Consider the following 14,168-nt stretch of genomic DNA (forward strand, 5'->3'; position numbering starts at 1 on the left):
TTTAGGTGATTTGAGGTGATTTGGGTGCCAAATTCACCCGTGTGAGGGCAGGCCTCAAATCACGCAGATTTTTAATCTGTAGAGATTTGGGTGATTTGGCACTCGGGTAAGGAGAGATCTCAAATCACTCAAGTGATGGATGGACAGAGTAAATGTCATCAAATATAGCGTGTAGCAGTTGTCCAAGTGCGACTGTCTTGTTGCGAGCATCCTCTAAACCGAACAAATCAAAAGGCAACTACTATTGGGGCCATGATCTGAACCAGGTCTTAGAAAAAAGAAGTGGTCTACTCCCAATGTTGCAAGACAACGGCTACTTGTCAGTAATTTATCGGCAATGTTGCATCTGCTGGGTCAAAATGGATCCTCGTTATCATCCACGGCGCAGCCATGCCGTTTGATTGTCTCATTGCCTGGTCTATTTGATCACGAAACTCTTGCATACCAAAGAAAACAGAAGCCATCTCCTACGATCTTCTTGGGAAAACTCTGCTTTTCATTGCCATGGCCACCACCAACAGCGGCAGCATGCACTTCGTGATCGTGCCATGGCTGGCCTTTGGCGACATCCTCCCGTTCGCGGAGCTCGCGAGGCGCATAGTTCTGCAAGGCCACCGGGTAACCCTCCTCTCCGTGCCAAGGAACACCCGCCGGCTCATCGACATCCCTCCGGATCTCGAGGGCCTCTTCTGTGTCGCGGACGTCCCCCTGCCGCGTGTCGAGCGCTTGCCGGAGGGCGCCGAGGCGACCATCGACCTCCCCTCCGACGACCTGCGGCCGTGCCTGCGCCGAGCCCGCGTTCTCCGCCAAGTTGTCGGACATCCTGCAGGGGCCCGAGGCGTCGAGGCCCGACTGGGTCCTCATCGACTACGCGGCGTACTGGGCGCCCGCGGCCGCGGCGAGCCACGGCGTGCCGTGCGCGTTCGTGAGCATGTTCAGCGCGGCGGCGCTCGGCTTCTTCGGATCCCCGCGGGCGCTCATGGGCCTCGGGGAGAACCCTAGGAACAAGCCGGAGCACTTCACCTCGGTCCCCGACTACGTGCCGTTCCCGACCACCGTCGCGTACCGCGGCTACGAGATGCGCGCGATGTTCAAGCCCGGCATGGTCCCGGACGACTCCGAGGTGTCGGAGGGCTACCGGATCGCCAAGTCCATCGAGGACAGCAAGCTCGTGGGCGTCCGGAGCAGCAGGGAGTTCGAGCCGGAGTGGCTGCAGCTGGTCGGCGAGCTCTACCAGAAACCGGTGATCCCGCTCGGGCTGTTCCCTCCGCCGCCGACACAAGGCATCGGCCACGAGGCGGAGTTGGAATGGCTGGACGGGCACGCGCCGCGCTCCGTCGTGTACGTGGCCTTCGGAAGCGAGGTGAAGCTGGCAAGTGCACAGCTGCAGGTGATAGCGCTCGGTCTGGAGGCGTCCGACATGCCGTTCCTCTGGGCGTACAGGGCGCCGGCCGACTCCGGCACCGGGGACGGCGACGGCGGGTTGCCGGAAGGCTTCGAGGAGCGGGTCCGCGGGCGGGGACTCGTTTGCCGCGGCTGGGTGCCTCAGGTCAGGTTCCTGGCTCACGGATCCGTCGGGGGGTTCTTGACGAACGCCGGCCTGAACTCCATCACGGAGGGCCTCGCGCGCGGCATTAGGCTGGTGCTACTGCCGCTCCTGTTCGACCAGGGCCTCAACGCCCGGCACCTGGTGGAGAAGAAGATCGCCGTCGAGGTGGCGCGCGACGAGGAGGACGGCTCGTTCACGGCAGAAAACGTTGCAGTTGCTCTGAGGAGGGTCATGGTGGAGGGCGAAGGCGAGGAGTTCGGGGCAGAGGTCCGGGACCTCGCTGAAGTGCTCGGAAGTGATGAGGTGAATGATCAGTGCGTGCGAGATTTCCTCCGCTGCCTGTCGGATTACAGCAGGCAGCAACAGGGATAGTTCCAGTCAAACCAACAAGGTGCGCGGCGGCCGTGGTGGTGGCGGAAAACTGCATTACGGTGACCTTTCTTTCCTAGAGGCACCATCACCATGGTTGATGAAGGCTTTTATTTCAGCAGCTTACCATCTTTATTTGTACTCTATAGTTTCATCCATTATAAAAAAAAACTTGATGTTCATTTTGACTATCATCCGGGGCCATCTCCAGGAATTTGGGGCCGTGTGTGAAATGCAAAATAGAGCCTTTTGTGATTGATTAGCTGCTTCTAGTATGTGTTTCTTCAAAACCCAAATCATACTTTCTAATTCTTGTATATACAATCTTCGAGGAAACTAATGTCCGTTTCACAAACCAAGAAACTAAATTGAACAGCACATACATATGTACAAGAATTAGCAGTGTTGTTTAGGGCTATGGATAGCCCAAATTCAATTCAATTACAAACTCACATCATGCTGGCCGTTGGGTCTTGGCAGCTTGCAGCTTCCTGGCCTCGAGGAGATCACCCTCCTGCAGTTTTGCTCGAGTACTGGCTGCCGTGTGCGCCATTGCATCTGTGAAACGCCAAGTTTGAGATCACCCACGGGGCCACGGGCTGCGTTCATTGAGATCACACATTAAACTTGTCAGAACACAGAGAGGGCAAAAAGGATGAGGAGCAAATAACTCTAGAGAGGGGCATAACTACAAACGATTTGGATTACCTTTGTCTGTTGATTGAAAAGATGCAGGTTAATCATGTTTGGCAAGAAGTTGTGGAAGTTGAATCAGAGTTGGGGGCCATGAGTTGCTAACCAGTTACCTGATGACCTGCAGACAAATGAAGGAACAGAGCAATCAGAGCAAATCATTTTGTGTGGCGAGCCATGCATATCAATCAACGAGGTGAATCTTGCAGATATTGTGGTGAGTGCAGATGCAGACATAGATACACCAGGAGGATATACAGATTTCAAACAGAATGAGAACGTAGAGGCAACATCTATGTCGCTAAGCCAAGGTGGGCAGGAAAGCGAGCATGCACCACACGTTGGCATGGAGTTTCAAACACATGAGGAGGCTTACAACTTCTACAATAGCTATGCCTTAATAGTTGGATATTCAACTCTAAAAATCTGGTACATATACATCAAGAGGTAAAAAGTCAATGGGGCAAGGAGAATTTACAAATGTGTTGTTGGGAAGAGAAAAGGATTACGAATAATTGCAGATGAAGCAGAACTTGTCTCAGCAGCAAAAACGGCGATGCAAAGTTGTTGACAAGACCAATTGCCAGGCAGAGATGACTGTGAGAAGGAAAATGGAGTTCGGACAGTTAGTAGGCTGATCCTTGAACACAACCACAATCTCCTTGCGCCATCACTAGCTAAACTGTTGAGATCACATCGATATGTTTCAAAACAAGAGAAAGCAATGATTAGGTTGTTCATAGAAGTTAATGTGCCAAACTGGAAGATATTGGCATTCCTATCATATTTGAGGAGTGTAATGAAAAACACAAATTTGGTGAAGAAAGATATTAGCAACTACTAAACAAAAATTTTGCGGGAGTGTGGAGAAAGTGATATAACACAAGTAGTTCAGTTTCTGAAAAAGCAGCAAGTGACGATCCTGCGTTTTTCTTCACTTTTGATACCGATGATGATTCTACGGCCAGAAACATTTTCTGGGCATATGGTGCTAGCAGGAGATGGTATGCACATTATAGAGATGTTGTTATTTTTGACAATACCTATCACACAAATGGGTACAACTTGAACTTTGCTCCCTTTGTTGGAATAAATGGCCATGGTGACAACCTTCTATTTGCTGGTGCGGTCCTTAGTGATGAGACTATACCTAGTTTCAGATGGTTGTTTTGAAAATTCTTACATGCATGGGGGCACGGCATCCAAATCTATAATTACAGACAAGTACGCTGCCATGAGGGCAGCGATTGCACTAGAGTTCCTGGAAGCAACACACAGAAATTGTGTCTTCCATATTGTCTCAAAAGCAGAGATCCTACTGGATCCCGCATTTATAAAGGAGCCGAACTTTGCAGTTGACTTTTTTGACATTGTTTTTCAATTGCATAACTGAGGAAGAGTTCGAGAGATTATGGAAATACATGGTAAACAAGTACAAGGTCCAGGACATCAAATATTTGGCTGTGTTGTACGAAAACAGGAAAAGATTTTTGCCAGTTTTCTTCAAGAAAAACTTCTTCACATTTATATGTTCGACGTCACACAGTGAAGGGACAAATGCACGGTTCAAAGAAAATGCCGGGCCGACTAGTTACCTTAATTTGGAGACATAACTTATGAACAAGAAGCTACCATCAGAACTTGGCCTACAAGGAGGTTAGAAATCAGGAACTTCCTTAGAAGTTTGCAGAGGAGACTATTTGGAGAAAAACTAGATGGGAAGAGCAGCACCTAAATAGTAATAGCCAGAGTAGGAACATTGGTGTTATAAAATAATGACAGGTTAAATAGTGGCTAGATGTGTGGCTAAGGGTTCCACTAGGTACCTACTCATGTTTCCCACATCGACGCCTGTGACTGTTGGAGAGAGCTACCTTTATGTATCAAATTATAGTAAAAAGAAGTTCTGCAAAATTTTCTTCTATCGATTTTTACATACTAGTCATGTACATTTAGTATTGGCTATACACAGTATCAAATGTACCGTTCCATAAAATCGTTGTGTAAAGTAACAAGGTACAGTTAATTTGGAGCAAAAACCATAGTAACATAATTACTAATTCTTACTAGCATTTACTTTTATAACGCATGTATCACTCCTAGACACATCATATACAAGAATAAAAAATATCTCAAAAGTTGCATACATTGAGGATGTAAACACTAAAAAAGATCTGATTTTAGTTTTCTTAAAATTGTAACACAAATATTCTTATTAGGATTAGAACAACTTACATTGCTTTTCTCTGTAATAAAAGGAAAGGATTAATCATGATGGCGCTACACACATCAAAGTCTCCCTATTTAATAGAAGCTTATATATTCTCTAAATATTTTATGAAATTATTTTTTTTGATTATGAATCTAATATTTAATATCAATCTAATGAATCTAACAACATCATTCTTGTATTATCAATCTGTATAAAATTTTAATTATTGATAACCATGTTAAAAAAGTTTGATTCAAATATTTGAGAATATGTGAATGAATGAATTAACATTTCAGAAGTCTTGCATCTAGGTTTCCGTTAGGCAGGCAATTGGTTTGGTTCAAAGTGTTATTTCAAATGTGCCTATGAACTTAATTTGTAAATAATATTGTTACAAGTTTCATGGTTTTATCTAAGTATTCACCTGTAAATTACAACATGTAAATATGCCCAGCATATATATATTAATTAACTTGTAAAACAAACTTTTGGTCCGTTACAACGCACATGCGTTTTACTTTTACAATTACTAAGAGAGCATTGTTAGTTGGTACAACAACAAGATAGGGATATAAACCCTCGCAAAAGAAAAAAAAGAAGATGATAGGGATAGGAACGTTGGAAAGAAAACATGCACCAGTGTCCAGTGGTTAGAAAAAAAAAATACACAATGCACATATAAACCTTAGCTTTTGACTACATTGTACATGAGCACGAAGAGATCAATGAATTCATCATCGCACATGCAAGCTACTGTACAAGTGTACACGCAGGAACATGTTCTACAATTGGCCAGCTACACCTCGATCTCCAACGGCGTGAATCCATGAACATCTTCGCCGCCACCGCACTTGCGCTCCTGCAGCTGTTCCTCCTGTTCGCTGGCTTCCGGCACCCGCACGTACGCTGCCTCCTCAGGATACCTCTTGCACACGTACAGGTATAGTGCGACAACGAACACCGTCATGAAGGACAGGTACCACCCGAACTGCAGGTTGGCGAGCGCCTTGGCGCGATGCAGGCTGGCCTTGCTATGGCAGCGCACGGTGTCGCGGCCGTCCTCCTCCACGAGCGAGCAGCCCTTGGGCACCCGGCTCGGCACCCAGACCATGGCGCCGATGACCATGAGCCACACGCCATGGAACGTGATGCATGCCGACCTGACCAGGCTCACCGCGAAGCTCCGCGGGAAGCCGATGCCGAGGAGCGCCGTGGCGAGGCACGCGGCGACAACGAGCTGCAGGAGCCAGTGGAACTGCCCCTCGAAGCCGGCGTGGTCGGTGGAGTGGAAGTGGAACACGAGCAGCTCCTGCGCGAAGACGACGGCGACGAGGAGCAGGGAGATCGCGTCGCGGCACCGCGCCCGGACGCGGTCGAGGTGGAGCGCGGAGCCAGCGTAGACGAGGAGCGCGAGGCAGATGATGGCGTGCTCGTGGTTGTGCAGGCGGTCCGACGGGATGGAGCCGTCGGCGTCGAACGGGAGGAAGGTGGAGTGGTCGACGAACATCTCCATGGCGAACTCGACGGCGCTGCCGACGATGACGAGGATGAGTTCGAGGTGGCGGACGCCCGGCGCAGGGAACCAGACCGGCGCGACGTACGCGTCCGGGCGCAGGGAGAAGAGCCTGATGTGATTGAACAGGTGCCACAGGCCGACGGCCAAGAAGCCGGCGCCGGGCAGGATGTGGCCGATGCTGTTGCGCGGCGTGCCGCCCATGGCTCGATCGCCGCGCTGACGGTGGTTGGGCAACTGCTACTGTTCTCGGATCAACGGCTTGCTTGATGTTTTCTTGGGGTGCTCGCCTCGCGATCGATCGATGACCAACTTTTGCGAGGCTTAAAAGGTGGACGTGTACGCAGGCGGGGAGGGTTGGTCCAGGCGATCGATGTCGGGAGGGATGGACGTTGAGTAAGTTTGAATGATGCGAAGGAGTTGCTTGTACGACAGTGTACAAAGATTGCATGATTGTTTGAAAACCGCGACTGTACTGTGAGAGCTGAGATCAAAGACCTGTATCTGTCATGAAAGATATGGAAGTTGTTGCGTACTTCAGTTTTAAACATGTTGATAAGACTTTAATTCATACCCAACTGAGAGAGCATCAGAAGATGCAAGGAGCCAAGGAGGCCAGCTTTCTCAAATCCCCAAACCTAATGCTTACCCGAACTGGCAGGCTCATCCTGTGCTCATGCCCACTGAACTGCCGTCTATGCTTTACCAACCTGCTGAATTTGTCACAGTACATTTCCATTGCCAAATGAGGATTATCAATTTATCATTGGAGGACAGGGATCCTCAAATGACCTGAAAGTATATTGTCCGGTGATGCTAATTGGACTTGTTAAGTGAGAAAAGTGAATCTGTTAATTGTTCCTTATTAACATGGTTTTGCGACTCTCTTAGCACTAGTACAGAGACACGTTAGACTGACAAGGATCCTTTCAGGTGGTCTCCACTGAGATGATTGCATTTTATTCAAAAGTTCTTCTCAGGCAATCCATGCAAGAGTCTTTGATTCCAGCAAAGCATAATACATCAAGAAAACATAGCGAGGTGTACAAGGAACCCCCAAATGATAATGACTCAGTTTTGAGTCGTGTGGAGTGACAACAAGGCTGATCTGAGAGATGACCAGAACACGGTAACAACAAGACATGTCATGAGTTTGAACAGCATTAGGTAGATTACAATGGGAATAACACAAATCATAAAAGGATTAAATGTTATGGTTATACATGTGACGCTCGAAAAGCTGTTTACTGAAACTCCATCCATGAAGTAAGAAAATTTCAATTCCAACCAATAATAGCATCTGCAATTGTAGTGCACAAAGTTTAACCAAGGATAGGTTTCTATTTCCATTTTTTCTGGCATAATATCAGATTATGGGTCTGGCTAAAGTTAATTATTTTATTTTTGTGTGTTTTGAAAGGGGCTTGCTGGTATCTGTGTTGCATTTGTCTCCATTCCTACCATGCTACAATCTACATTGCTAATATGTGATCATAAAGTTTTATCAGCTATAACATATTCTCTACCTGGTTTGGCTAATACTAGCTTCCAATGGTTCACTTTTGTTGCAGCCCTCTAGGTTTAATCCGAATACTTTTACCTCCACGGAGTAATTCCAGTTAAGGTCACATCAGATTTTCGGTTCCTTTTTTAAAGCCTTACTTATATTTTTGGTGCATATGGTGAATTTGTTACCAAATTGAAATCTATGCATGAAGAATGTCGGTGGTTTCCATCAGCATCATAGTAATGTGCATAGCACTATTTTCTGGTATTTAGTGGTAATGACATATTGTGAAATTGTAGCAACATGGGATTGAGGGTTGCCCTATGGTCACGATTGACGTGGCTTCATGGTGATCGACAATAACTTCGTGCTTCATGCTTCTGGAGTAGCATTAGTACTAGGTGGTAACACCAACATGTACTTAAAAGGTCTCTGGGGTAACTAAATTTAGACCTTGTACTAATGCTAATATTAGCACCGGACCTCTTGTTGGCTGGTACCAATGCTCCGGACCGATAGTGAGTTTTCCAATAGTGACAAATGGCTGGGAAACTCTAGAGGTCAATATCCAAACCTACCTATATAATATAGTTCGCAAAAACAAAGCATCTGTGGCTAAAGTTTGAGTAGTGTCCTATAAACATAATCTTTAGGAGAGATTATTAGTGACTAAACTCGTGGATCCGTTTAACCTTGTAGCGAGAATTGCCAATATAATGAAACAATAGTAGAGATGTTTTTAGATGCAGCCCACATCAAAATGGACATTTTCCAACCGATCTATGCATAAAGCACTCATAAATAATGGAATACAAATTGCAAAACAACCTACTGTACAATCTAAAACTCCCCTTGAGGACTAAGATTTTCATGTGGTACCACAAAAGTGGAGTAATCCTAACCAAAGATAAATTAGCATGAATAAGTTGGAATGGTCTATGAAGTATTGCTTTTGCAACAAAGAAGAATATATTTAGTGTTTTTTTACCGAAGTCAGCAGGGGAAGCTCCTACCTATTTTTTATAATTTTTTTATTCCAGATCCATTTAATTCGCTTCCACGAGGAGTCGAACCTAGACCTGCTTGGTGCTACTCAGGTACTCTAACCACTAGGCTAGAGACCCTTTCATCCATTAAGTGTTTGTTCTTTGACTATCATTTATCTAAGTTAATTTGGGGTGGTTTAATGTATGTATGTCTAATATAGCTCAATAATATTAATAGGATGTGAACTACATTAAAATCTTACATGTTAATTGGAGCTTCTACTCCCTGTTGGGAGTTAGAGCATCTCCAGCAGATCCCCGTTCCTCAATCCAACTACCATATTGGAAGAGCCTTTATCTTTCCCTTTTCCCAATAATTATTAGGACAACCCAATAATTCACCCCAACTCTCCCCAAATAAAGGAGGAGTTGTGACACTCCCAATACGGTAGTTGGATTGGGATGACATTATTGAAAGACTGCAAAAGCAACGGTAACAATCCACTTTTTGGAGCATTTAAAAATACGTACTTTTTTAAAAAATTTCTTCAAATACAAACTAAACTCCTTTTCCTGAAATATTCAAAACCTAATTTGTAAATCAAACTATGAATTTAACTCACATGTGTGATGCATTTGATTGCTCTAGCTTTCTTTTCTTTTTTTAACCTTAGGAATATTTCCCTTCTCTAAAAATCCTAGAAATAATATTTGAATTTATTCAAATATTAATTCCAAATCCAAATCCAGTAACCCATCTATAATGATCCCTACTCTAATTTCTTTCTGAAGATTATCCAAATCTCAGCCCTTGATCTCATCCATCGTCATCTCCAAAATCCTAGAAATACTTTCTTTTCTAAAACCCTCGAATTAATATTCAAAGGTAATTTGAATATAAATTTCCCAAATCAAATCCTAATGCAAACTCTCACCATGTCGCATCCTATAGATCTCAACCTCTTCTTAAAAGTTCCCTTTCTAAGTCTTGTTTAAACGCACACCTCAAAACCCGTTTAAATTCCCCAAAACCTCTTCCAAATAAATAAAAGCCTTTTGAAACCCCACGGGCCGCCAACCTCCCCTTCCCGGCCCACACTCCTTCTGGCCCAGACCGCTCCCGTCTTCCCCTTCTCCCCTTCGGCCCAGCGCAGCCGGCCTGCCTCCCCTCCTTCGCAACCCACCTACACACGCGGCCCGGCTCGGCAACGCGGCCCAGCAACCGCAAGCTGGCCAACACGGCCCGCTCGCCCCTCTTCGCCGGCGCCGCCGCACCGCCGAGCGCGCCTGCCCCCGCGCGCCGTAGCTCCGGTCGGCCAGCCTCGCCGGCGTAGCCACCCGCGCCACGCCTCGCCTGCCTCCGCCACCTGCCCGCGCCCTCGCCGCGCACGTACGCACCATGCCACCCGCACGCACCCGCGCCGTACGCGGTCACCGCGCCCGCCGTACGCGACGCCGCGCCACGGCGCCACTGCCCGGATGCACCCCCCCTCGCCGCTGCCCTCCTCGCCACCCCTGTCACCTCCTCTGGCCCCAAACCATCTCGGCCTCACTGCCAAAACCGCCACCATCCTCTCCCCTCTCCTCCCCTATCCTCTCCCGTCGGTACTCCCTCCAAGCACCCCGCCGCGCTCTGGCCGCCGGTGCCCCTCCCCTCTCCTTGCTTGGCCGTGAAGGAAACCGCCTCGGTGCGTCACCCCCCTGCCATCCTCATCCGCCCACCGCTGAGCCATCCTCCCACCCCCGCCGCGGCAGCGGCCGCACCCCCCCAGACGCGTTCCCCGTGGCCTCCGCTCCCTCCCGGTGCCACCCGCGTGCCCAGCGGCAATTCGGAGCGCCAGATCGGCGTGCTCTGGCGAGCCCCGCGGCGGCGGAGATGGCGGGCACGGCGGCGCCGCCCGGCTCCGGCCGAACCGATATGCCGCCATCCCCATCCGTCTCCCCTCCGTCCACCCCCCTCTCTTCACTTAAACCTGACGGGTGGGCCCAGGGACGACGCCGTCAGCCCCCGCCGTCCCCTCCTTCATCCGCTCCCTCGTGCGCCTGGCGCACGTGGACCACAATCACGGCCGCGCCCCTGGTGCACCACCCCGGACCACCGGTCCACCGTACAGTAACCGTGCTCCACATCAGCCCCTCCAAAAATGCTACACGCACCCCACAAGTGTACACCAAGTTCCACTTAAAGCCTTTTCACATCCCCAAAAATTCCCATAAATTCTTCAAAAGTTCAAAAAAATCTTAGAAACCTAACCATACCCACCTTTCTTAATCTCTACTCCTTAAAAAAGCAAAAGTAAGACTATTTTTTGGTACATCATCTTCCGCTCGGTGGTTTCGTCCCGCGCTGCATCGAATTCCCTCCGTCCGCTACACAATCGTAGGATCTATGTCCTTCGTTCTCCGACCTTTCCTCCCTACCTCGCACACTTCCGCCGCCACCCCCGAGCTTTCCTGCGACGGGCCTCCGTCCGCTACACAATCGCAGGATCTACGCCCTTCGTCCTCCGAGCTTTCCTCCCTACCTCGCACACCTTCCTCCGCCGCCGCAAGCACCGCTGCCGCCACCCCCCCTTCGACAGGCCGCACCGCCGCCACAAGCACCGCCGCCACCGTTACCCCCGTCGCCGCCGCCGACCGTCACCCCGCCCACTCGCCCTCCTCCTCTGCGCGCAGCCGGATCCACCTGGCCTCCTCCTCTTCTCCTCGCCGCATCTTCCTTTCGCTGCGCGTCGCCCGCGTCCCTGAGGCCTCCTATCGCCTCCCACAGCCGCCACCCCCCGAGCGCCATCCGGTCCCACGTCGCCCAGCGCCGCCTCCTGCCCACCGCCGCCGCCGCCGCCCCTACGGTACGCTCATCCTCTCCCTGGACCGCCTCCTGTGCGCCGCCGACTTCGGCTGGCACGACACGCCGCCTCCTACCCGTCGCCGCCTCACCACCCCTTGCTCCACCGGCCGTGACACCGTCTCACCGGCCCTCCAGCCTCGGACACACGAGCTGCCACCGAGCCGCGCCTCTCCACCGTGGGCGATTGCCCGCCGGCCCGCCACCATCTTCCATCAACGCCCCGCCACCGCCCTCAGTCGCCATCGTCGCCAAAGGTAGATGGTCATTCTCTGCTTATTTTGTTCCTGAGATCTGGCATTCATTGTTGGTAGTAACGTGCTGTAGATCATGGTTTTTGTAGTGGTCTCTGAGATTGACGAGTCATGTCGCAGATTTATCTCATTTCTGTTCTATTCCAACACGCAATCTAGATTAGCAAGATAGTGAAATTGCTAGATTAATGGCTTAACACTTGTCTTAAGTGAACACAATGGTAACTATATCAGACCGACATAGAACCTGCTGGGGATGATGTCTTAGGCTTTTAGGGATGCTCTTTCATGAATGCATGCTACCTGATGTATTCCAAAATGGATGGGGTGCTTGCAACTGGTATTTTTTTTTTTTGCTTTAGTAATCTTCAGTTGTCTTATGCAACAAAAATTTTCCATTGGTATGCTGAGCATTAAGCTTATGAGGTTGAATTGTAGGGGTCTGAGGTCCTTTTTTTTAAATGAAGCAATAGGGGAGGACCCTGCTGTACAATAGCTATTTTAAAGAAGGTTGTTGTCAGGTAATGCTGGTTAAGTCTTGGCCATTAACTGAATTTAACTTGTATGTCAACAACTTGCTTCATACTCGGCAGAAATTGCTTGCTTTAGTATCCACTGTCATTTCTTATTCATCCAGTTAATGGCCCTGTTTGTGAGCTGCCTTTTGTTCTTGGGATCTGGATGGCATTGTTGATAATAACGTGTTGTAGAACAGGGCCTTTGTAGTGGTCGGTGAGATTGACGAGTCAGGTCCAAGAATTCTCTCATTTTTGTTCTATTCCAACAAGCAATAATGGATTATTGGTAGGTATTTACTGAGACCATTCTTTCTCTCTTTCATTGTTGCATGCTACCGTATGTATTCCAAAATGGATGTGGTGCTTGCAACTGTTTTTTTATGCTTTAGTAATCTTCAGTTGTCTTATGCAACAAAAATTCGCCATTGATCCGATGCACATTAAGCTTAGGAGGTTGAATTGTAGGGGTCTAAGGTCTTTTTTTCAATGAAGCAATAGGGGAGGACCCTGCTATAGAATAGGTATTTTAATGAAGCTTGTTGTCAGGTGCTGCTGGTTTAGTCTTAGGGTCCATTTCATTACGCTTCTCATCCTTTTGTGATCAAGACAATTCAACCATTCTCCTTTGCAGCGTATTAATGTTATCCTACTATGAAAAATGTATGTTAAACCTGTTTTTGTGACATTATGTTTTAATATAGTGCCCTTACCTGTTGCCGTTACAATCGCCTTTCAATAAAGGGTACAATCCACTGTCAAATTCTGTATGTTATGGCTCTTTATCCATTGTTTCATCTCCATCAATGTATGCTCTCCAGATTCTTGCTTCTTGGGAACGTCAGCGACATCCATGGATCCATCAAAGTCCACCCGTGGTAGACATCCGCTTGCAGACATCACCAACACAACACCTCAAGGTGAAATATCGTTTCAATTAAATGTTTCTCTCCTCCGGAGATATGGCCTTTTTTAATAATGGGCTGCTTTGTAGCTAACCAAGCACCACATGGATGGTGGCCAGATGATGTCGATCCTAATGCTCGTAAGAGGCTGAGAAATAGAGAACGGTCTGCAACAATGTCTGATGAAAAAAGAATGGAAAGGAACAAAAAGCGTCGTGAACGCTATATGATTAATAAAATTGTAGACAAAGATAATTCGCACCTAGTTATGCAGTTGGAGGGTACTCGATTTTTTCCTGTGTCATCTTGCAATATTTTTGTCATATTCATGTCACTTTATTTACTTTGCAAATTCAAGTTGTAGGTGATGGTATATCCATGGTCAAAGATGAAAACGATGACTGGCTACATAGGGGATATCTGGATGACAATGATGAATGGCTACATGAGAGAGATTTGGATGGAAATGACGACTTGATTCATGTATCAGGTGGGCCTCCAGATGTACAAAGTTCTTTTGCATCTTGCTTGCATTTGTTTAATTTTTGTCAATTTTATTTCAATACAGGATTGGATGGAAACTTCCCATTAAGCAATGATGATCCTTCTTCTTGTAACTTCCCTGCCGGTACATTATCTTCTTCTTACCTTGTTTTGCCAGCTGCCTAGTTCTTCATATGTAGGTTTTGTCTGTGTAGGTCTGAATGAGATGTTTTTGGTTCATACCTGACTTTGCGGCAGTGAATTCCCTTTATCTGGGTGGTGATGAGCTAGATATAGTTTCTTCAGTGTTACATTTGTTGCCATTTGGATCCAAGTT

The 14,168-nt window shown here is 47.8% G+C and overlaps 1 protein-coding gene and 1 pseudogene across 1 annotated transcript; one reads left to right on the forward strand and one right to left on the reverse strand.

Moving 5' to 3' along the window:
- The first annotated feature begins 409 nt into the window (after window positions 1-409).
- LOC117846407 (putative UDP-rhamnose:rhamnosyltransferase 1) lies at window positions 410-2,109 on the forward strand (annotated as a pseudogene).
- Window positions 2,110-5,441: 3,332 nt separating this feature from the next.
- LOC117845493 (uncharacterized) lies at window positions 5,442-6,720 on the reverse strand. Its single transcript, XM_034726550.2, has one exon. The coding sequence runs from the start codon at window positions 6,538-6,540 to the stop codon at window positions 5,620-5,622; it is 921 nt and encodes a 306-aa protein (XP_034582441.1). The 5' UTR covers window positions 6,541-6,720; the 3' UTR covers window positions 5,442-5,619.
- Window positions 6,721-14,168: the final 7,448 nt, after the last annotated feature.

This window comes from Setaria viridis, chromosome 2 (assembly GCF_005286985.2).
Source record: "Setaria viridis chromosome 2, Setaria_viridis_v4.0, whole genome shotgun sequence".
In the NCBI taxonomy this organism is placed as follows: domain Eukaryota; kingdom Viridiplantae; phylum Streptophyta; class Magnoliopsida; order Poales; family Poaceae; genus Setaria; species Setaria viridis.

Coding starts and splice junctions, on each gene's coding strand:
- LOC117845493 (XM_034726550.2), bottom strand. CDS start 6,540: ATGGGCGGCACGCCGCGCAACAGCATCGGCCACATCCTGCCCGGCGCC.